This window comes from Uloborus diversus, chromosome 6, assembly GCF_026930045.1.
Source record: "Uloborus diversus isolate 005 chromosome 6, Udiv.v.3.1, whole genome shotgun sequence".
NCBI classification, from domain to species: domain Eukaryota; kingdom Metazoa; phylum Arthropoda; class Arachnida; order Araneae; family Uloboridae; genus Uloborus; species Uloborus diversus.
In genome coordinates, this window is record NC_072736.1 from 142,687,874 (window position 1) to 142,713,523 (window position 25,650).

Genomic DNA, 25,650 nt, shown 5'->3' on the forward strand with positions numbered 1-25,650 from the left:
ATTTCTTTACAACGCGTTCATTACTGGTCAACCTATATATGAAACTTTGTGGTTGTTTTAAATCAAATGTATTTATGGATGAACCATGTCCTTAAAAAAACATCTATAATGTAATAATTATATGTGGCCGTCGGGTTTAAAAAAATAAACGGATGAGGTTTTTTGAGCAATCATTTTGCTTATTGTTCTCATTATTTGGCTGTTTTGAATTCCTATGATTTTATTTTTCCTCCGCCTCCTTCTGCAGTCGGCCCTCCCAATGCTGCTCCTCTAGCGAGCAAAGTCTCCAGGTTACGTCCATATCCAACATACATGCGCATACATACACACGCATACAAACACCTACACACACACATACAAACACCTACACACACACATACAAACACCTACACACACACAAACACCTACACATACACACACACACACAAGCACATACACACACACCTACACACACACATACTCACACACTCATGCCTGCACACAGACACAAACACGCACGTGATTGCGAAAAACATAATTTGAATTCCAGATGTCAAAACTCAAATTAATTTTAAATATTTTAATTATTTAATATATTTATATTAAATAATTAAAATAGTTATATTTATATTATATTTTTTTTTTCATATCCTCTCATGTATATTATTTAATCGCCGATTAATGATTGATTATTTTAAGGTATTGTTGGGCGGTAGCAGTGAAAAACCCATTGACTAGAATTATGCAGATGAGACCAGAACTACGAGACATTTACGAAAGCGTGTTTCCGAGATTTCACAAGAGAAATCCTGCTTGGATGGTCCAATGCTTGTTACCTAATTAGCATACAGACATTATCTCTGGTTACAAGATTACTTGGGGCTGAATCAAAGCTTAAGCATTAAAAGATAGTATGATTAAAGAGCATAAATATGTGGGTAGTTTATTACATTGAACGAAAAATATATGTTTTAATAAACCTATAAATATGTTGGATGTTTAAAATTATCCTAGAAAAACAAAATAAAATGTAAAAAATAAGATACTCATGTGAATGAACTTAATTTGATTTTTTCGCCAATTTGTTAGAAGTATTTTTCAGCTTTCAAGCTTTTTGGATGCATGCAATTCCACAACATTTGACAATGAAATACAAGAGAGGATTACACGTTAAATGTTAAAATATATTTGTTTCTATTCAACGACAAATTGTTTTCTGTTTTAAACTTTTAGAAATATAAGTTTTAATTTATCTTTCTTCGCGCATTTCTTTTCTTTTACTTCATAATTTTATTTGCATTTCCTTTATTATTCACAGCTGAACAAAAGAGAAACTATTGACTGAACATGATGCTTGTAAGAAAACAAATTAGGAGAACCTAAGAGATCCTTTATTTTTCTTTTATGTTTCCCAGTGAATACTGAACACTTTCACAACAGCAATTCTAAAGTTAAAAACTATTCAATGCTGAAACTTCCCTTAAAAGTTTGAATGTAAGAATAAAATAACAAATTCTCTGTAGTGTATGCATTTCAAAATATATAAAAAAAAATATTAAGCGGCTTAACTACACTTTTAACTTAGTTAAAGTAATTAAACCGCCTATGGAAATTAGAGAAAGTAATCTGTATTATTCTTAAATTCAACTGTACTAAACATGTAAAAATAAGTAATATAAAGTAAGTAAAATAAAATAAAAGAATATTTTTGAAATTAAAAAAGTTAAAAGCGAAAATTTTTCTGTAGATATAATGAGATTAGTTTTTATTTCAGGATAGTACGTATACACATTTCACATGGGAGACATTCCAACATTGTCAGGGAAAACTGAAGAAATAACAAGGTATTTTGCGTGTTTAATTTTCTAACTTAATTATTATAAAATAGCATTAATTTGTAAAATAAAGTAGTGTTTACTTAGTGGAAGTTATAAACACGATCGAAGTGTATTGAGTACGTAAAAGTAAACTAAGGCAATGTGGAAGCATTTTCAAAGTACAATTTTAGCAACTAGATGTGATTGCATGTAAGTCTTGTAAATCTTTCACGGGCTGAAGAAAGGAATCAATGGCCATTTCATGGAAAACGGTCATTTTGTCCCGCAGTGACACTTCATACATTTCGTTAAAAACATTACTTTAAACTAGTAATTAACAAGTTTTTTCTGCTTAACAAATTACAAACTTATGTGTGATTTCTTTCGAAAACATTTGGCATTTACCCTTTGAAATTGTTACTTTTTAATGAAATATACGAACCGTCATGCGCGGGACAAAGGGTTGACTTTTTCGGGGAATGTCCCAATAAATTTCTTCTGATTTTCAATGTTTGACACTTTTCAAATATTACAAATGCATAAAGAATAAGTTTGTGCCGTTATATAGAGAGCGCAGAAATAATTTTCTGAATAAATGTTGCATACCGAATACAAAATTAGCTAATAATACACAAATTATAGGGCACTTTAAAATGTGCGCATTTTTGTGTAATGGAAAAAAGCAGGAAAACAATTTTATTTTTAAAAAAGTTAAATAATCTTGATACCAGGAAACACCGATCTTATAATATACCTGTACTTATACAGAAAATACACCGCCAGCTCAGTCATTTCATCCAAGGATTGCATTATCGTGCTTTTTAGCTCACATCAGCCCGGAATAGGAAGTAATCGAGCTGGAGACGGTAAACCTCTTAAAGGAGCCAAGAGAACCAAGAAAACTGGTAGCTAATGCATAATTAGCACACCAGATAAGTGACCGCAACAATGGTGAAGTTCAACTCAAAGATTGAAGGCAAAGCAGGTATTTTGCAGTAAGTCACCGCCCTAAAGCGGTATTTTAGGGCAGTACCTTACTGCAAAATATCTGTACTTATGTTTATGTATTTTGTCAAGCCATATGGGTTTGAGGTTAGTTTGCTTATCAAACTTACATAAAATCTATTAATAGTGCCGGTAGGAACGCTGCATCTCACTAAGATGATCCTAATTCAAACTTCAATCTGGTAGGAAACAAAAACCACTTTAATTCTGCGCTTAAACGCATAGTAATCCTAAGGTATACTGAAAAGGTAGACAATCGTAACATCTTTTTTGGAAACCACGCACAGTTTCTAAGTGTGGCTTATAATTATTTGTATTTTGTTTCAGCATTTTTCAGCAATATCATGCTTTGATTTCAATGTAGAAAAAAAATATTAAGCGAAATATGTACAGCTATTTCATTTTGTGTATCGGGTTTCCCGTTAAACTAAAATTATTTCCAACGGTCGCAAATTAAAATGAATTAAATTATAACTTGTATTTATAATAAATATATTGATAGTATTTGTGTCTACACAAAAGCATGAAAAAGTATAATGCATAAATGTTTTGAATATTTTAGAACATGAAATATTCTATCCATGTCAAAAAATAACACATAAAATTAAACGAGCATGTTTAGGAGCTAGTTTAAAAGCTAAAGTACACCATGCATTACACAATCACCATCTCTTCAAATACAAAGTAAATAATGACTATAACTACTTTCAATTACTTACTTTATCTACTAATCAAAATTTACAACTTGCAGTAAGTCAATCTTTATTCCTTTTAAGGTTAAAATGAAACACTGCAGCTTTTCAATTACTTTTCACTTCAAACGCAATAAGTTGAGAAGTAAAAGCTTTTATGCCAGGTGAAAACTCAAAAGCACAGCAAATAAATGTGCAACCTTGACTGAGTTCAGTCCCTTTTCTGCGTCTTTGTCTGGAAAACTAATTTCTTCCCCAATGTGACGTGAAAAATCGTAACTCATTACCCATGTTTCTCAGAGACAGCACTACCTTTATGCGATAGAAGTGTCTTTTCGGAAGATGTAGTAATACATTGAACTCTAAGGTTTTCACTTTGGTCACATTAAATTTGCTTTTCTTGCACATCCGGCAGTATATTTAGACAACATAAGGGCTTATATGATTGAAAAAAAAATCTATAAAAAGTTTATTATTTGTTTGTTTACTTATTTCAGTTTTTTTGAGCAATCCGAATTGTTTATTTTCCTCACTTGACCAAAGTTGATGCTGCTCTGATTCTTTCAGATTACCATGCTCAAACATACCGTTACTTTAATTTATCGCTTTCTAAAATAATATTAAATATAGCAACAGTTGTTACTTCCTTTTCCAAAAAAAGGAAGTATTGTATTCGCGAAAAAATTTTCACTCAAAAATCGACCTTAATTTCCATTTTGCTCACCCCCGAAAGAATGTTGAGTTTATTTTTCAACCCGACCACACGTGGATATGAGCCTAGGAACGAACAGACACCCGAAATATCCATTTTGGCGATCCCCGAGTTAATTACAACGAGTTTTCTCGTGACGTCTGTATGTACGTATGTATGTGTGTAGCATAACTCAAGAACGGAATGTCCTAGAAAATTGAAATTTGGTACTTAGATAGACTCCTAGTGGGGTCTAGTTGTAAACCTCCCTTTTTGGTTGCATTCGGATGCTCCAAAGGGGGTCTTTTGCTCCTTTTGGGGGGGGGGGAATCATTGTTAATTTCGATGTAAACTCAAGTGGTGTTATTATGTGGCGGACACTTGGTGATATATCGCCAGTCTTTTGGTCGCCAAGTTTTTGTCGCCAACTTGGCGACAAATTTGGCGATTTTTTTTACCTGGTTTCAATTTGGCCACTGTTGGTGATATTTAGAGAGTAAACTATTGAATCAAATTAAAACTGCCAATAATCAGAAAATGACATTAAATTGGAGCAAAAGGAAGTCATGTGATGCACACATCAGCTCGTTTTTAATATTAATTTAGACAAACAATTGTGTATTAGAAAAGTCAAACTATACAGCAAATTTTCAGCATTTTAGCCATTTAAACTTTTTTGTGAAAGCGACAAAGTTTCAAAACAATTCTTTTACTGATATAATATTTTATTTTTACAGTGTCAAAAGAAAACATACTTATGGTCTTTAAAAGTAAGGTGATAGTAACATGTCAATAAATGTTATATAATACATTGTTTTATATATGGCAAAGTATGTCAATGCCATTGTATTTTCAAACATTTGTAAAATTAGTAGTATTCATTTTTCTTTTTGGGAGTTATTGTGTTAGTGTGAGTCTCATATGTAAAATATTTCATTTGCTGCAAACTCTTTGCACCTGCGCTCCTTTGTTCTATACTGGTGCGAAGTGAGAAATGTGTTTACCACTTCTTTAAATTCAATTTTGTTTGTCTAAACAAAAATAGATATATAGAAGAAGGATATAACTCGGAGAAAATATTAGCATACTCTGCGTGGAGTGTTTCCTTTCTCGGCTGGTTGAAAATTTTGCTCGACAAAATTTTATTGGTTTCACATTCACATCAAACAATAAACAGCATTAAATATTTATATACTGAAACGTTTAAAAGACCAGTTATAAAGTTTGCATTAACCCTTTCTCAGTGTGATTTATCTTTTGCATTCTAAAAGTGCTTGTAATAATGCGTCAATGCATTGAAACTTTCAAATAGTTTAAGGAACATTCCGATTGTTTTATGAGTTTCTATAGAAGTTAATACTTAAACCCGTGTTTCGTCTGCACAGTTTAGTTTTAGTATCCAATGTTAAATAAGTGCATTTGAGAAGAATTTAAAAACAAAACGTGTACAAAGGCAAGTGAAAAAGTCCTTTCTCCTGTTTTTAATTTGCCAAAAAAAATACATACAGGTATTTACAAATATACGTAGCGTACTACGTAGATTACATTATTTATCCACATAGTCACTACACCATTTCAGACATTTGTCATATCGCAGCACTAAATTAGAGATCCCCATGTCGTCGAATTTTTCCGGCTGCCTGTGGAACTAACGTCGGACCGCGTTCTTGGCTTCTGTCCTGCCAGAAACTTCTTCAGTGGACCGAAATCGTAAAAATCACTAAGGGAAAGAGCTGGAGTGCAGGTGCATTTTCCTGTGAATTGCTATGGGCTTTTGTCCCTTGCTCCATTGAAAACGAGTAACATTTCGCTGCTTATAAGCTGTGGACGTCTGAAGATGGACCGTCATCTTAAATGACTGATAGCAGCTCCGCTCTTCCGAGCAAAAGGCAGATACGGCTGGTATGGTTCAAGGAGATGTCACTGCTGTTAATGTATATGTTTGCTTTGTATTCACAGCCGTATTTTGGCTAAAAAAAATAGGCGCAAAGACTTTTTGATTTGCCTTCGTGTTTACACTATTGACTGGGAACCTACTGCATTAATATAAAAGTCCTAGCACGAAGTGTTACTAGGTAAAGTGGTATCTGAAACATTGGAATATAATGTGTGGGAAATGTAACTTAATGCAGGCATCTTCAAAGCACCTGACGAACTATGTGGGTCTAACAAAGATGAGATCATAGTCCTCCTTTTGTTTTTGATTTTTTGGAAATTTTTAGGATTGTGGATTTGGTTGTTTTCGCAACGCAGTTTAAAAAAAAATGCGGTGGATAGGGACCGCATAAAAAAAAAGTCTTATATAGAAAACTGCCCAAAAATTTACAAAATTGTAATCTTTAAACAAAATTAAAACAAACCAAGTAATGACAATTTTTGCCGAATAGTCTGACAAAATTTCCTGAAGATGGAAATTTTGAGGGAGTCAGAGTGATTTCCCATCGGGGTGCCTATGTTGTCACTTGGAGATACTATCACGCACTCGTTTTAAAAATTATTTAGTGAATTAAATCCCAATTTTGCTTGAAATTTTAATGTACCGCGCAAAAAAAAAATCGCACAAAAAAGACCGCATAAAAACAGGTTTGGGTGTACAATGTTTTTTGGTCTTTTGTGAATAAGATTTTTTTGAGCAATCCCGATTGCTTATTGTTTTCACTTGACCGTCTTTGATGTCCGGTTCCTTTTTCAGCTTGAACTAGGGGTCTCTGCAGAACCGCCGCCCGCCGTCCTCTGCAGGTTCCGGGGGACAAACCTGAGCACTGTCGGTGGCTCCGTTTCATCCTAGTCGCTGGCGTCCATGTCCTACACACACGCACACTCAAACACACCTTCACACACATACATGCCTTCACACACATACATGCCTTCACACACTTACATGCCTTCACACACTTACATGCTTTCACACACACATACACACATACCTTCACACATATATACACACGCCTACTCACACATACACCCACGCCTATGAGCGTACACACACAGGTCTACGTACACACACAACTAGACACATGTAACCGCTCAGGAAGAGAGGCAGGTTTGGGAGTATAGGAGCCGTCTCTAGAAACAATAATTCCAATGAGAAGGGTCCTGCCTGAACTCGTGATTGCGAAAAACATAATTTGAATTCAAAATTTCAGAATTCAAATTATTATTTTTTTTTAGATTCTGAAAAAGTAGCATCCGAATCAAATGAATGGCGTAAAAGTTGAAAAAGCAATGTCTCAGTTTGAGTTTTGCTGCAGATACGACTTTTGCTCTTAGCACAGAAGAGTTGTTAACTGGCTTTTCAGTTGACATTACACCCAAACTTGTTTTTAAGCGGTAGATAGGGACCGTATAAAAATCACAAAAAAATCGCTCAAAATTACACTTAAGCACTCGTTTTAATGATAGGTTTGTCAATTGAGTCCCAATTTGAGTGAAATTTTCATAGACCGCACAAAACAAAAAGACCGCAGAAAAACAGGTTTCGGTGTATTTAATAAAATGTATGAGCAATAAAAATATAAGCTTTTCCCCCTGGTACTTCTTACGATGAATATAGAATTGTGTTAAATCGTTAGCCTTTATACTAACATTCGCCACCGCCAACATTAAACACAACGTACTGAAGAAACTACAGGAATTGAAAAAGAGGGAGGAGGGTTCTAAATTTACACAATATACGCGATCCTTGTCATTTTTTTTTATTTGGTAATAGCTAAGTTATCTCAAATAGTAATAGAAAATGAACTTTTTACAATATGAATAAAACTCAGCATATTTGACAGTTTTAACAATAATACTTTAAGTACTTGCTTTTGCGTGCTTCTTACTCAAGCGCTAGAAGAAAATGACTGGATTTTTAGTTGTTTAAACGCAAACCTGTCAATATCAACAAATTTCTTGTAATGGGTAGTGTTATTACAACATATTTTTGTTTTTTAAAAAAAAGAAAGAATCAGTACGATAATTATGGTTATCAATGCAGAGACAAAAATAACGTGTTTTTAATTACTTTTCTTTCCCAATCCTTGGCCAATTACCCCCCCCCCCCTACCTAGCCGAATGTCCCCCTTTTTGTTGTAAAATTTATAGTTGAAAATATATATCCAAAGCACAACTTTTTTTTTTGGGGGGGGGGGGGGGGTAGCGACGATTCTGTTACGTCATCCACAAAATCAACCAAATGTTTTGAATTGCAGGTTAACTTAAACCTTTAGTTAACTTTTTTATCTAAAAATTCCATAATAGTATATTATTTTTCTTCTTTCATTTATTTGAAGTCAGCAAAAGTCCAAAAGAAGTCTAAAAAAATCCTGTGAAATATTGTACATTTAAGGTGTTTTATGACGATATTGATAACAAAAATGTAGCAACATAAAAAAAAAATAATAGCTAGTTTCAAATTATCCTACTTTGTCATTAAAATGGTTTTTTTCTTTTTAAGCATCCAACACACTCACATATTTAATAATTCGGGACTTTTGAAGCTGATGTGCTTTTTATCGCTCGCTGGTGGCGGGAGTGAATTGAAAAAAAATGGCTTAAAAAAGCTTTCAAAAATTAAAATTCCTTTAAAGTGCATGCGCAGAGTTTTATTTTTGTCAACTCGTTTAACACTTCATCCAGAGCGAAATCTCTGTGGCGTAATCGGCTACTGCGTTCAGCTGTTAACTGAAAGGTTCAACTCCCCTCCGGATGGTGATGATTTTCATTAAAAAAGTGCTGATGTGGACCTGGTTGACAGAACCTATACTTTTATTGAATAACGTAAGTTGAAGCTTACAGCGTTGAAGATTTATTGAAACAAACAGTTCAATGAGGTTCAGATAATACAGTTTAGAGGTGTGTGAGACGCAAAAATCGTCAAATTTTGCAATTTTTTTATCATTAAAAAAATTTCCGTTTTTCTCTGCGTAAAATGACATTTGAATCTTGTTTCTATCTCAATGAGAAAAAATATATATATTTATTTTTGTTGCATGCATTTAATGAAGATTATTATTAACTTTAAACTCGTTTCTCTCCATGATGCAATTTTCCCAATTTTTTTGCATTCAATTTCTTATAAGTTGAGAACTGATAAAGATAAAATAATGAAATTTAGAGCATATCTTTTTCGAACAGTTTACTTTAATTTTTATTCGGATATTTTTTACTGCAAAAAAAACGTGATTTAAAAAAAATCTTAGAATTTTTCTAAATGTTTCTTCATATATTATCTTTTTTTATTTCATTAATATTTTTTTAAATTGTAGAATAAAAAGTAAAGCTTATGTATTTGTGCATATTTTTTTGAAAAAAAATTGAAAATTGTCAAAAAATAGTTGAATTTTAGCAATTTAAAGCAATACTATTTTTTTAAATAAATTAAGTTAAAATTGAAAAAAAAAAACATTTATGTTATGATTTTGCTTGTTAAATAGATGGTGAATCCATGCAAAAAATTCTAGACTGTTTAAAAATTTTTTTTCGAAAATTGTCCCGGACCCCCTTAATTTAAAAAATCAACAGTATCACCTTCAAAAGCTTTATGAATATTTAATAAAATCATAGCTTATGTCAGTCAGTCCTGCGATTGACATGTTTTTTTAATATTTAGCCATAACTAAGAGATTGTAACCATGTTTATCCCTCCTTAAAAGTGCATAAAATTATTTCTGGCGAATTTCATTTCTTTTCCACTTTCCAATTACTTTAACTTTGCAAGATCTGTTAATAAAAATGAGAAAACAATTCCATGCAAATCTTTTACATTTGAGGTACCGAAATTCCAAGTTAATTTCTTAGATGTCTCGTGTGTTAATGCAAATCGGAAGATCAAATAGGACACTTTCTCATATCTATGCAAATTGGTTTTTCTCCCTGTTCTCTTTAAAAGTATAATAATCCAGTTCAACTTATTTTTTGTTTTTCAGCAAAAATTGTAATATATTACTTTTAAGTTGATAATCTAGAACATTATCTTAATATCGTTCTACACTGTTAAAAATTTTCCGGAAAATGTACGGTAATTGTTACTGGCATCCATGTTGCCAGTAACTATTACCGTAAAAATCAAATGTTACTGTAGAATTTTACAGTTTCCTCGGTAGGCCACAGCAACCAGTTGGCGCTGGGATCGCTTATTTCTCCGGTATAAATTACCGTAAAAATCAGCGATACGTCGGCGATGCAATTTTACAGTAACAATTACCAGAAAACCTTCTTGAATTTTTAACAGTGTAGTTAGATACATACATAACATACATTTGATGAAAATGAAAAACCAACGTAAATAAAGCAGAAATTCTCAAGAAAATACCCCATAGAGCTATTTAATAGAAAATAAAATAACTATAACCGTTATTATCGTTGGTTTTTCACTTCAATCACATGGTAGCACCGAGCTTATTGGATTTTTTTTTTTCATATAACGTATCTTTACTTTTGATTAATAGCACCCTGAGATAATAGTTATGGAAAAACATGGTAAAAGAGATATGAAAGTAAAAATATGTGAATAAGTCTAAAATATTTTGCTTGAAACTTTTTTGAACATCCAAAAATATTTTATGAAACGCTTAAAGTCTACTTCCGTGAAAATTGTTAATTTATAGTTAACAGTAAGACATAAATTACGCGACATAAAACTGTTAATCATAAGTCGAAGCAACAACCATAGAGTTGTAAGAGACAATAGTATTTCGAGTGAAGTTAGTGCAAAGTTCATTGAAAGTATAAATTTTTGTTAAGTGGTTTCCCAATTAACGTTTGACAGCAGCAAATAAAGTGACATTCACTTACATTGAGTAGAAATATGTGGATATTTAACCTTTTATTTTTATTATTTACCTCCAAATTTGGTTTTTGGTCACTTAAGTATATGAAGCACCAAGAGTTAAAGTATTTTATCTTATTTTCATAGGCTGGCAAAGCTTTTGGTTTTGAACTATTTTAAAAATGTCAGTTTTATCAAAAATAAAAATAATTTCGAAGTACATTGTTTTTAAATAATTTCCTTGAAGATGCTAATCGATTTATAGTCTTTAAATATATTTTTTATATTCCAAACAAAAAATATTTCTTATTCATGTATTGGTTCAGACTCAAATGAAATTACGAAATTTCTCCAAATACTGGCTAAAGGTTAGTAAAAAATAAGAATATGATCTAGAGTTTAAATTTGATTTACAGAAAAGGAATAACTTCTAACATTAACGTTTTGTTTTTTACAAAAAAACAAACAAAAAACATTGTAATATTTGATGCTTCATTCACACTTTTCTCTAAATACAAAGATTTTCTACAAAGTTGTTCACTTATGTAAAATCATGTTTTTATTACATTTCTGTTATCGAAAATTCTCATTCAAAACACAAACTAATGTAAAAATATTTTTTAAAAAAAAGGATGCACACTGTTCTCAGGCCATGGAGTGACGACTTTTATTACAAAGTATTTAAATTAAAGCAAATAAATTGTCCGATTGCTGTTGATACGTTATCAGTTGAAAAAGGTAACGCCTTTAAAAGTATTTTTATGCAGCTTATTATTTTTATCTAGCATTGAAAGCTGAAAAACAAACAATTCTTGTGTTAAAGTTGCATTATCTCTAAGAGAAGTATTTCTCTTATGCTAGTTTAAAATATTACATGATCTCTTTAGCTTATTCAAAGAAAACAACACAAATATAAAGTAAGAATTCATTTCATTTTAATAAGAGACGAATTGAATATCGAGCTGCTAAAACATGTTATAAATGGAGTTTTGTAGAAGTTATACATTGAATGCCTGTAGAAAAGAACTTTAGTTCATTGTTCAGCATACACTTTTACTGTTTTAAAATGTTTGTTTTGTGCTAAACGCAAAAATGTTTTTTTGAAAAACGAAAGAGCAAAATTTATAAATGTTATTAAAGCGAAAAACCTAATTTTTTATTATGCTGAAAGATTTTTCAAATAATTAGTGCATAAAACATGTATTCTTCAAATTTTTCCTATCTGTTATCTTAAGTTTAAGTACTCATTTTATTAAAACGTTCATAAAAAATATTTAATGAAAACATTGCAACTGAAAACACAATTGAAAATTCTCAGATATACTTTTAATTTTTAAAGAAGTTTTTGTTAATTTTAGGTATGATCATTGTTGCACCGGAAGGATTTACCTTAATAACCATGTTATCCTTAGGACACAGTTTAGTTTTCTTCTCAGGTGTGGCCGAATCATAAGTGATATAGCACGATCCACTGTCCAATCTAATTATTGCTTAACACATATATTTTTGAAATGTTTCCTATGTTATTTTAAGTTTAAGTACTCATTTTACTAAAACTTTCATAAAAAATATTCAATGAAAACATTGCAACTGAAAACACAATTGAAAATTCTCAGATACCATCTTAATGTTTAAAGAAGAAATTTTTGTTAAGTTTAGCTATGGTCATTGTTGCACCGGAAAGATTTACCTTAATGACAATTTTATCCATAGGGCACAGTTTAGTTTTCTTCTCAGGTGTGGCCGAATCATAAGTGATATAGCACGATCCACTGTCCAATCTATTTATTGCTTAATACATATATTTTTGAAATGTTTCCTATGTTATTTTAAGTTTAAGTACTCATTTTACTAAAACTTTCATAAAAAATATTCAATGAAAACATTGCAACTGAAAACACAATTGAAAATTCTCAGATATCCTCTTAATGTTTAAAGAAGAAATTTTTGTTAAGTTTAGCTATGGTCATTGTTGCACCGGATGGATTTACCTTAATAACAATGTTATCCTTAGGACACAGTTTAGTTTTCTTCTCAGGTGTGGCCGAATCATAAATGATATAGCACGATGCACTGTCCAATCCAATTGAACTTAACTGGACAGAAACATTCTGGGGTCCACCTAATGTATTTCTATTAAATGCCACTACTGCGAAAGAATATTTGCTTCCAACAACAGGCGATATTGGCCTTACCCATATTTCTACGTTGTTTATCTTTTTGATTCTTTTCCCCATCTTTCCCAAGGGGTCTTGATTTACGGCAATTATTTCTTTGTTTTTCAATAAGTCACTAAATTGCTTTTCAATGTTCCGCAAATCATTGGACATTAGAAGAGGACTTGCAAATATAGACCACAACATTAACTGCGCTTTAGCTTCTTCATAGCTCAACCCGAAATTTCCAGCTAGAATCATGTCTGGGTCGTTCCAGTGACCGGGTCCGGCTACTGCTGCCAGCTCATCTTGATTAGCTGCATAATAGTCAATCACGTCCAAAACATTTGACCAAGAATCATCAATATCGTGATCATTTCTCCAGATGTTGCAATACTTCGCAATTTCTTTATAATTTGGTTTGATTCCAGTTTGCTGCTGGTAAAGTGGCCATTCACAAGAAAAGAGGATTGGACGACTCGTTTTGTTCACTGCAATAGAATATTTTGGATACATATCATCCATATCCTTGGGATCCGCGTAACATCCATCAACCTTCAACATATCAATTTCCCACTCAGCAAAAGTAGATGCATCAATATCATAAAACCCTTGACTACCAGGATATCCAGCACACGTGTTCGTTCCAACATCCTGATAGATTCCTAATTTCAAACCTTTGGAATGCACATAGTCTGCAAGTGCTTTAATGCCGTTAGGAAATCTCTTGTGGTCTGGTACTAACCTATTGCTGGAATCTCTCTTTCGCTCCATCCAACAATCATCTATGTTCACATATTCATAGCCAAGCTCTTTATATCCATCTGCTACCAGTCTGTCGGCCATGTCCATGTATAGCTGTTCGCTTATGCAGTTTTTGGGATCGTTGTCACAGTCAATGTTGCAAGTAAATCTTTCCCAAGACAGCCAGCCCATCGGAGGTGTTAAAGCCAGTCCATTATCCAATGCTCTGGTGAAAATTGGGGACACACACAAGAAAAACCCCAAGAACAACATTTTTCTTTCTGTTAAATGCAGTTCTTCTATTAAATAAATACCTCCTTTAACAATAATGCTGTTGTTTCTTTAAATGAAAGGAAATATATTTAACAAACTTTAGAGTAACACGCTTCAAAAGCTCCTGCCCATTCACTTTAACTCTTTTTAAAGCATAGTTTTGAATAACTGCATTAAAAGTGACCTTATCAAAAAGATTAAAAAATCAATCGGAAGATGACATAACGTGTTTTTGAAGAATGTTCTTTTCTAAAAGTTTTGATAAGAGAAAAGTATTGTTTTATTGTTCTTATAAAATAGTTTCTTTTTTAGGTATCATTGATTGCTTAATCGTATGTTAGATTATTTTTCTGAAAAAAGTTATCTTAAAAGCCTGCTTTAAATGTTTCTCTATTACTAAATTTTTTAAAATTTTACTTAAGTATGTTTGATTTGTGCTGAATTAAATAAACAAATACATAACTGTACACTAAAATCGGTTTCACAATCTTTTAGTAAGCAATGCTTACGGTACTCAAATTTAAGAAAAGAAAAGCATTTAAGATAAATATAATTTATTATTCCGCAATATTTGCTTTGTTTAGCAAAAAAAATCTATTACCTGTTGAGTCGTTTAAAATTAAAAAAATTTAAAAAAAAAACAGAAGATTTAAAGTTTTTGATATCGAGAAATAATAACAGTAAAACTGACTTGAAATGATTACAGTTGAAAACATTTTAACAAGAAGCTGCATTCTCAGCACGCTACTATTTTTTTTTCAATACTTTTACAAAACAGACAATTAATGAACGGTAGCTCAATTTATTATCTTAGAAACAAGTTTCATTAACTATTAATGAACAAGCAATACATCAAACAAATCGCAATACATTTACGAAAACAACCCTAAAGATCACCAAAACGCTTATCTCATCTCTAAGAAACAGATACAGTAAGACATACAATACTTCCATTGTTACTGAACGATAACAGTCAAAACGTTGCTAAACAAATGATTTCGGCGAGCAGTGATCTTTGATCATATGGCATAAATACCATTTATTTGAGAAAAATGAATGGCAAAGAAGAGGGGAGGGAAAACAGAACGGAAGGGGAAAGCAGAAGGGAGATAATCAATAACTTCGCTTGTCTGCTCACTATCTTTGCGTGATAATGTGCCACATTTCTTTTCCAGCTAATCAGATGTAAGAATTTTATTGAAAGGAAATAGTGGCAATTTATTATAAGGAACGTATTTATCTCATCCTTTTTTATTTTTGCTTTCATGGACTAAATTGAGTAGAAATATAATCGTCCAAAATATTGAATCCTTCAAATTTCCAATTATTTTAGAATTTATGGCGGCAATCAGTAGAAAGCAAAAGAGTAAACAAAAATAATAAAATCTAAAATATATTTTTAACACTTTTTGAAATAACCTGCTTCTAGGGAAAAATTGTTTTAATTTGAAAATAAATGTTGGTCATATACTTTTCGATGCACTTGGCACATTGGGTAGTTCATAGAATGGCTTTCTTTCCAAAAAATAATAAAGGCGAAAAGCAATGCCGTACTTTAACTAACACGTTAATAAGTTTTAAAAAAAAAAAAAGCGCAGATAGATGTTTTACTTCCTTTTTCAAAGTAAAGGAAGTATTGCATTCACGAAACAATTTTCACCCAAAAATCGGCTTTAATTTCCATTTTGCGCGACTTCGAATGAATATTGAGTTGTTGTTTTTTTTCAACCCGACCACACGTGGAAATATGCATAACAACGTATGGACACTAAAAATATCCATTTTGACGATCCTCAAACTAATGACAACGAGCGTGCGTATGTATCTCGCATAGCTCAAAAACGGTATGTCTTAGAAAGTTGAAACTTGGTACGTTGACTCCTAGTGGGATCTAGTTGTGCACCTCCATTTTTGATTGCAATCGGATGCTCCAAAGGGGGTCTTTTACACCTTTTTTTTGGGGGGAGGGGGATAATCTTTGTTAATTTCAATGCAAACTCAAGTGGTGTTACAATTTGGCAAACACTTGGCGGTATATCGCTAAGCTTGTGGTTTTTTCTTCTTTTAAATCTAATTTCATTTTGGCGGCTAATTGGCAATATTTAATGAGCTTACCATTGAATCACATTAAAATGTTAAATATTGGGAAAATTAATCTGCGTAAAACGTTTTTTTTTTGCTTCATTGCGCAACAAAGTTGAGGTAAAAATATTTAAAGTGTTTATTTGCTTACTACAAGGCACTATTATAATTAAATTGGAGTAAATGAAAGTCATGTGATGCTTATATCAGCTCGTTTTAGATTAGTTATTACCATAACTATTTTTAAAGGAAATACTTTATTCTAACCACTGCTCATCCTTTTTAGTATTAAAAATTAATCAACACCCTCAGATTATACAAGCATAGTCAAGTTTGAATGTTTATCTCTTTTGAAGGTACTAGAGTTTAGTACAGTGCTGAAAATTTTAAAACAATCTATGCTAAAATTAAAAAAAATATATGATGGCTTTTGATAAAATAGTTTTAAATGCTACATGCTTACAAAATATTCACTTCATTTTTGTATTTTTGTTTAATTTTGTTAAATTTATACAAATTATGTTACAGCAATACATAATAAAATTAATTTACTATAAAAATTCATCTAGAAAGAATACTGAAATAATATTGGTGCATTTCTGGAAAATGTAAGTTTGCAGCTTTCTGAAGGCTACTCATATCCTAAACGCAATATTCTCTGCTCGGCAAAGTTATGTTTTCCTCAATAATATTTAATTGAACATCTCCATATGCGAAGATCATTGTGCAATTATTTAACTCACTGTACTTAAATATTAATTTTGACGGAGAAAAAATTTTTTGACATATGTAACTCATAGTATTTATATAATATAAGTTTTTGAACGCGTATTTAATTCGAGTAGGCTAGTTATTGGTTATACCAGTAGCGTGTACACGTGATTTTTAATTCAAGAACATATACGTTGCTACATGTTTATTAAGCCATCAAAACTACTTACTGATTTTACCTTGCCATGGCTTTTCTTTGTGATTGGTAGGAAACGCGTCAAGTGACCCATTGCTTTTTTTTTTTTTTCTTATGAGTGCACCTTTGTAATGTAATGTGGGGTTGCCAATGGCAGATTGCATGGGACTTTTTAAGAATTCAGTTTATTAATTTGTTAAATAAATTTGATGGAATATTTTTACTGAGTTTTTTTAAGTATTAAATCTGTATACATTTTTTGCAGCTGAGATTAATTTTATTAGTTGCTTTAAATGAATAAGATATATTTCTTTCTGAATTATTAGTGCTCATTTCGTATGATATTTGTTGTAAATAAAAAAAAATCGAAAAACAGTCTGAAATGTATGCAAAATATAAATTATCGAAGACTGGAATAATCAACTTTAAAACATAAACTTGAAAAGCGAAATAATATTTTCAAAATTAATTATTATGTTGAACTGAAATTATTGATTGGGTGAACATTAATTAACCAGAAATAAACTAACACTACTGATCGGGAACTCGGCATTTATTGCGTTGCTTATACTGCTTTAGGCTAATATTAAGTCAAGGTATTGTGATTGGTTTTCATTTGAGATCCGGATGATTCTTGGATAAAGCACATTTTTAATGAAGCAACTAGCTTATTATATCTTGTACTCATTTCTACGTATGATTTCCAAAGGCAAATTTCTTCTGCTCATGTTCATAATTATTGCAGTTGAAGCCATCGACTATTCAATAATCATAAATTTAATATCGTAAACGAATCTAAGTATGTCCAGTATCCGGTTAAATTTCCCCTGGGAAACCGCATATCATCGACAGAACGAAAGTGTAAACAATTTCCTCTGACGCTAGCATAAATGAGCAATGCCAAATATTTCTAAGATGATGGAACCAATAAGATATTAACTGAGCTTGTAGTGAATTATCCGTTAGATTTCCACACGTTGTACGATACAAATATGGGGCATTTATTTCGCAATATGATACGTATTTATATGTTGCTGGGCAAGGAATGTTTATGAACTTATAAGTAACGGCAATGAATTATTAAGTTCGTCAGTACGTTAAAATACGTTCGAAATATGTTTCGAGATGAACCATACTTTATGTCACAAAAATATTATTCATTATCATAGTTTTCATTGAGCAATCACTTGACCGAAGTTGCTCTGATCATTCAGATTACCATGACGACAAGAATGAACCTAGCTCGTTGTTTTGATATTAATTAGGATGACACAATTTCTTCGCCATGGTTACAAATCATTTGCTTTCATTCAAGGCTAAACTTGGGCAGATTTTACTGTTAAAAAAATAGGGAGGAGAATTATTAATTTCTTTTTTTAGGAAAAGAATCCTCATAGACGATCCTTGAAAGCAAAATCTTATTTGAATGCAAAATTTTCAGATTACTAACCCCTATCACTACGACCTCCAGAAAAAGACACCGAAAATTCACTTATTTGGTGATTTTCTCAAAAGTTTCCAAAGCAATTCTTGCATTATTATTGCTTAACATTTGAAATATTATTTCGTAACGGAAATAGAAAATTATTATCTTGGTGGGGCATTCCTATTAATTAAAAATTTTTCTTGAAATCTATCGAATTTTAATAAGCATTTCAATAATATATTTAGTTTACTTTAAACTTTCTTTCGCTTTTGAAATGAACTTAAAACGAATGTTTATTTAAAAAGAAAGTTAAAGTCAGTAGCATATTCCTCTTTTTTAATTAACTAATGTAGAGAACAAAAGTAGCAGGTATTATATAAGAACTCGCTTTGTTTTGATACTATTATTAAATGAATAGGAATGGTGCACAAGAATGATAACTTTTTTTTTCGTGACCAAATAATAATGCAAATGTCAAATTAGCAATTCTAATGCACCAAATAAATACTTCATCCGTGGGAATTAGAAAAAGAAAAGGAAGGTAGCACAGTCCCCTCTTTGTCTCACATCTAATTATTCTCAATTCTTCCATTAATTCTGATTAAGAAATGTTGTCAAGTTAAGAATAAATTATTGTTCAGAAAAATGAAAATAAATGACGGATCAAACAAACTTTCTAATTACTAGATGGGGTACATAGAAAATTAATTTCAACTCAAACTTTTTTTCTCTTTTGCTTGGAAGGACGTCAGTGGGAAACTTAGTTATTGTTTGCTAAAATAAACTGTCGGTTGTTTTAAGAATTTGAAATTTTGATTGTCCGATGCGCGAAAACAGAAAACTATGCTGAAATACTTTTAATTATTTAACTTAAGTATTTCTTATACTATTGCAGCAAATAACTACTAATTATAAATAATGTATTTCATATTTTTGTAACATTAATCATTTTTACACAACATTTGCATTGACATTAAGAACGGTAGCGAGTATTATCCTTAATTATCCCTGAAATATATTGTTACAAATTCTGTAAATAGTAATTATTTTTTGTGATTAATTTTTTGTAATCTAGGTAAATTTGGCGTTTATTCCATTATCTTTCATCTAAAATTATCTTAGTATCGTAACCTGTACATAGTTTCTTGTAATGAATATACAACCCCTTACATTCGAATGAAGTATACGGACCCTCCATTTCTGCACGCTAAGATTTGTGAATGGAATAAAAAAAAACATCGAGAAGAATTACGAATTTTGTGGAAACTTCTCTAGGATTTATAATGAGCCACAGCCGACTGCGGGATGAGTAGCCTAGCGCTGTGTTTTTGCGTATTTTGATTTAAATACGTGGTTGATCGTTACGTAAACGGTGTTAATCGATATTTGCCTAATTGATATGGACAATTTAGCAGCTGTTAACGATATTTCTTGTAGACAGTTGAGAAAACACAGGAGATTTGTTTACAAGAACTGTGTCGTCATTTAAAGAAAGTTTGAAACTGCACGGAACTGGTAACAATATATTTTTTTTTAATTCTTTGGTGAGTCGATGTACACCCGACTTACTCTATTTGCCGAACTGACAAATTAAAAAAAAATGTCAGTTCGGTTTTAATTATTTTGATAAAGTTAAGTTCATGTAGTTATGAGCTGTAGTATGTTGAGTTTTTAGAGCATTTTAAAGATTGAAACATCCAATGACTTCACAGCATGTCATGGAAAAACTACAATGACCGAATTACAACGACGCACATCCGTCATCATTTGTGACACATGACTTCATTGCTACAATTATGCGGTAGTTTGAAGATGTCGCTGCAACGTCACTTTGGGACGTCGGAGCAGATTTTATTAGTTTCTGAAACTTTTTTCAACTTCAAATGGCTGATGTGTGACTCACTTGAGGGAGACCTGTTTTCGACCGTCACTTTGTCAACACCAAAAGTTTGTCAAAATCGCAGTAAAAATTTATAATACAAGATAAATAAGCGGTGAATATCGATAGTTTTAGTTTTATTGCTAGCAAAGATGAACTGTTTTTTCCACTCACATGAAAAAAAAATGATAACAAATGAATTGGCCCATGAATGAAACTACACGATAAAACGTGATTGATGGTAGCAGCAAATCCTGGAGAAGCAAAACCATTAAAAAAAAAAGAAAAAAAAACGTAATGCAGTAAACATACAAATGTACTTTCAAACAGCATAATATTCGTTGAGAAGTATTTAGAGCTACAGATTGATCTTACTGTGACATTTCACGGAACTTAGCTTACTGGTCTATAGGCGATGAAAAAATATTATAACAATTCAAATGTTGTGAAACGCTTATTTATTGTTAAACCAAAACGTTTACTTTGATTAACATTAGCATATATTCTAGCATCTTAAAGAAAACAAATAAGCGCTTTTCATTACAAATTGAAATAAATCAAAACTCTACAACCTGCTTCATTCCAATTTCCAGTCAGTCAACAATCGAAGTTTTTATATAAAAATATCCGTTGAAAATGCATATTATTAATTTTGCACCTATTAATGTACTTCTTTTATGTATCCGATAAAATATAAAAAAAATTACAATAAACTTACACAACCATCTTAGATTAAAACCAGACTAAAATGCACAAAGCAGCAATTTACTTCTTTTGGTTTTGTTTCGATTCATTTAGGTAGCATTGCCTTCATTGATTTAAAATCTCTATAAGTTAGCATTTATTGCAATCAACAGCTCCCAGTATATATATAAAAGCATCTTAAGCAATATATCAGCATTTATATCTTGCGAAAGAAAAAAGAAAGGCGAAGAAAGTGCTTGGAAGTTAATTATGAGTATAAGTAAAAATAAAGCTAAAGAAAAAGAAAGCTTTTCACACCCTATTAAAACATAAATAAGAGCTGCACAAGAGTCATAAATTTTTTCTTTGTTACTCGCTTTTCTAGAGCAAGTAGGGGAAAAATCACATTTTTACTGCACACTTACTTAAATGAAATCATAAACTTTCTTTCTCAGTAAATTGAGATTTAAAGCGTTTTTCTTCATCATAAGTACGCGCCTCATACTAAAAGAGAAAGTATATATTTCAAGACCTTATTCTTCAAAAACGTTATTCCATGGTTTCCTTTTCAAAATCATGCAGATATATAATCACATTCTAGCTATGTTTTAACTTTAAAAGATTAACCAATGCACACAATTGACAAAAATATTTTTTTCCAGTACAATGATCATTTTCGTTATTTAGAAAAAAAAAAAAACAATTTTGTTGCGAACCGAAGCAAAAATAAAAACGTTTCATTCAGATTAATTTTCCCAATATTGGCAATATTAATGTGAACCCTCTAAATATCGCCAAAGTGGAAAAATTGAAACCAGATGAAAAAAAAAAAATAATAATAATAAAACACGCCAAAATTTGTCGCCAAATTGGCAACAAAACTTGACGAAATATCGCCAAGTGTTTGCAGAATTATAAAACTACTTAAGTTTGCATTGAAATTAACAACAATTCCCCCCCCCCAAAAAAAAGGTGTAAAAGACCCCCTTTGGTACATCCGAATGCAACCAAAAAGGGATTGGCACAACTAGTTTCTCTAACAGTCTACGACCAAATTTCAACTTTCTAGGACATACCGTTCTTGAGTTATGCGACATATACGCGCATACATACATACGTACATAGAGACGTTACAAGAAAATTCGTTGTAATTAACTCGGGAATCGTCAAAATGCATATATCGCGTGCCTATACGTTCTTAGGCACTTATCGACGTGTAGTTGAGTCGAAAAAAATCTCAACATTCATTCGGGGTGAGCAAAATGAAAATTAATGCTGATTTTTGAGTAAAGTTTCTTCGTAAATACAATGCTTCCTTTTTTATAAAAGGAAGTAAACAACATGAGTGAGTGAGGATACATTAAAATACTTTCACACCAATTTTTTGAGTTTCAGTTGTGAATGATTATGTGCGAGCTGAAATCAAATATTGACCGAGCTATACTGTCATAGTAAGCGCAAAAGTCTTATCTGCGGCCGAGTTCCAAACGAAAAATTCACGTTAAGAGTTGTGTGTCTCCATGCATTTGATTCTGATGCATCTTTTTCGGAATTTGTGAAAAAATATTTCCCATTGAGAAATCACCGTACAACGTTGTATTTAGGTGAACTATTTGACAAAGAACCACCAAGTGACCGTTACTCAATTTTGATGAAAAGTGCAGGTACGACTTTTGTGCTTAGAACGGCGGTATGATTTAACTAAAATAACAAAAAATTGGAGATCAAATTAGCAGCAGCAGTTATATCTATTTTTAAAAAGTACAAAATGTTTCCTCAATAAGTGCAATGTACTTTCTAAGAAATAAGAAAGCACAAGTTAGGTTAGATACGCTTTTGAAAATGTGTATTATACTATAATGCTAAGTACTATACTATAATCGACTATAATGTTAACTGTTTTTTAAGACATATGCAAGTAATAATCTAATATATCCCACAAATATAAGAGCAGAAATTATCTTTCGAACTACCTTAGTATGGTGAAAAGTCATTCAAATAAATCCTTAAAAATTAATTTCAAAAAGGTAATTTAAATAATAAGATATAATTAAAATATTTTTTTACTGAAAACATGAATTTCAGTAATGGGTAGTTTTAGTATAATACAGAACCAAACGTTTTTTTCCAAATTTGCATGATAAAATTAAAAAGAAAAAGGTTTTTAAAAAAACAGTAAAAGCTTTTTTATTTTATAAAAACAAACATTTCATCAATATCAAAATTTAACGATTGCCCTCATGCAACTTGCAACATTTAGGAAACGCTCCTCAAATTTCGTTATTTCTTTCACAAGAAGCTGACTGAAACCTTTGAAAACTTAAAACGTAACCTACACATAATCTGCGAGGTTTTAGAATTTTTTACGTTGCATAGTTATATAATTTCTTATTTTTCACCTTTGAAAATTAACTATTATTAATTTTTATTTAACAGCACTTGTTATTAGATTTTCAAAATTACTAAGTATCATATTACTTACGTTTGCTGTAACAGAACGCGAAGAGTATTTAATGGCCCCCCACTATGTTTGCTAGTCAATCTGTGCTACATACCAGTTTAGCCTTTAAAAACACGGACGGCGTACTGAATACGTCACTTAGTGAGAAAGTGTTCATGAATTTCAGAACAGTCACTTGACCAACACTATGCCATTATTTACCCTTTTCCGAGGTCTGTTTAGAGACGTACTTGCGTTTAAAATCGAAAGTTGCCTTTTTCCTCTGGTTCTTTTTTAATATTTTGTATAGAAACCACACGTGAATGTTCCAATTTTGTATGCAAAAAGCATATAAAAATGACAAGATACGAGTGTGTGAGCTGCAATAGTTGTTCAACAAATGCCAATGAGTTGTCTCAATGACTAAAATATTATTTATATGTGTACTTTATTTATATATTTATTTATTTATTTTTATGTTTGTGCAATTCGTAAATTAAGCGTTATCATAATTTTTACTATATTGTGATCGTATTCACTTTAATGTTTTTAGTCTGTTCGTTCAATTAGATCTTTACTACTTCTATAACATTACTAAGAGGACATCGTATTAAATAGGAAAAAATAACTATCAATTTAAAAAATGACAGTTAAGCTTTAAAAAATGCTGGTGTACCGAGTATTCCTTTCGTGTTCTTTTGTTATTTTAAACCGTCCGTGTTTTAAAAGGTTAGAAAAACAGATGGGAAATAAATTGAATACCGAACGAGATGTAAATGGTAAAACAATATGAAGAAACCTGTTAAAATGATACTATCACTTAATACGCCAATAAAACTACTGAAGAGTACATCTCACGTATTAGCGCCATTTGTTTAAATTATATAAGTGATGTGCTTATCAACAAAACAAAATTCTTGCAACAAATGACTGCTTTTTAATTTAAAAATCTTAACGCTGCTGCAGACAAAATAAACAATTTTGTTTTTCTTCACAATTTCTTCCGTCTCATTTTCTGATGAAAAAACCCTAGAAAAACATTGTGTATGCTTTTAAATGCAACTAGGATAATATTGATATAAAATGGTTTTAGTTTAATTTTTCTCTAGTCTCTTTATATTTCAATATTAGTTATTTAAATATAAGTTTGTTTGCTTTAATGCTAAGAAATATGTATTTATTTAGGGATTTCCTCATCTCGGATATTGTGTCCACTTGTTTTAAGATTTAATTCAAACGAAATGAATTTAAATTCATTTTTTTCCCTTTTGCTTTTTTTTGCAGACAACATTTTTTCTTCAATATCAAAACAGCAGTGACAAAAATAAAGTATCTAAAAAAAAGAGTTTTTAATTGCATAAGTGAACAAGTTGTGAAACAATATTTTTCAAAAAATTCAAGTTTTTCCACTTTAAAGAAATAACATTTTACTGAAAAACATTCCTTCTAGACAATCATAATGGGTTTTGTTTCTTCGTTTGTGTAATTTTTTTCAATTATAGAGCTTCTAATTTTTCCTGAGTTTTAAACCATTTAATTCAAAGCATCAATTTAAAAAAGTGACAAATAAAATGATTTTATATTTTCTACGAAGCATGATTTTTTTCCTTAACAAGAAATAATGCTTTGAAATAATAAAAAATGCTTTGAATTAAATATTTAAATTTTCCGTCAAGTTAATTAAAAATGAACTTTTTGTAGCATTTAGAAAATAATTGAATCTATTTTTATATCACATTTAGTTTTATTAAACAGTAATTTATGCAATTAAAAATAACTATGTTTAGTAAAACTTTCAAGAAAGACTAGGTACACACGCATCTATATATTTATAAATAGTTCTTTGTAATCAGATAGCTCTGGATTCAAAGTCTCAAAAAATCACATTTCCGAAAAATAGATTTTACTAGATCCAATATTTTCCAAACTGCCACCATAATTCATCACCTTTTTGTTCAAAATCAATATTGTGATTTACTGCTATTCAAGGAAGAATTTTCTTTTTCCGCCGAAAATATGCTTCTTTTTGCTTTTCTTCTTCGATAAAATACGTCTTCGGGGGACATTTTGGGTTCTTGTTTTTGTATTCATACTTCATAAAATTTCTTGTGTTGGTTACTCTGT

At 31.1% G+C, this 25,650-nt stretch overlaps 1 protein-coding gene across 1 annotated transcript; it reads right to left on the reverse strand.

Moving 5' to 3' along the window:
* Window positions 1-12,597: 12,597 nt before the first annotated feature.
* On the reverse strand, window positions 12,598-14,112 carry LOC129224581 (alpha-N-acetylgalactosaminidase-like). Its single transcript, XM_054859064.1, has one exon. The coding sequence runs from the start codon at window positions 14,106-14,108 to the stop codon at window positions 12,861-12,863; it is 1,248 nt and encodes a 415-aa protein (XP_054715039.1). The 5' UTR covers window positions 14,109-14,112; the 3' UTR covers window positions 12,598-12,860.
* Window positions 14,113-25,650: the final 11,538 nt, after the last annotated feature.

What these genes read in the sequence shown, in the direction of transcription:
- LOC129224581 (XM_054859064.1), bottom strand. Translation starts at nt 14,108, where the DNA reads ATGTTGTTCTTGGGGTTTTTCTTGTGTGTGTCCCCAATTTTCACCAGA.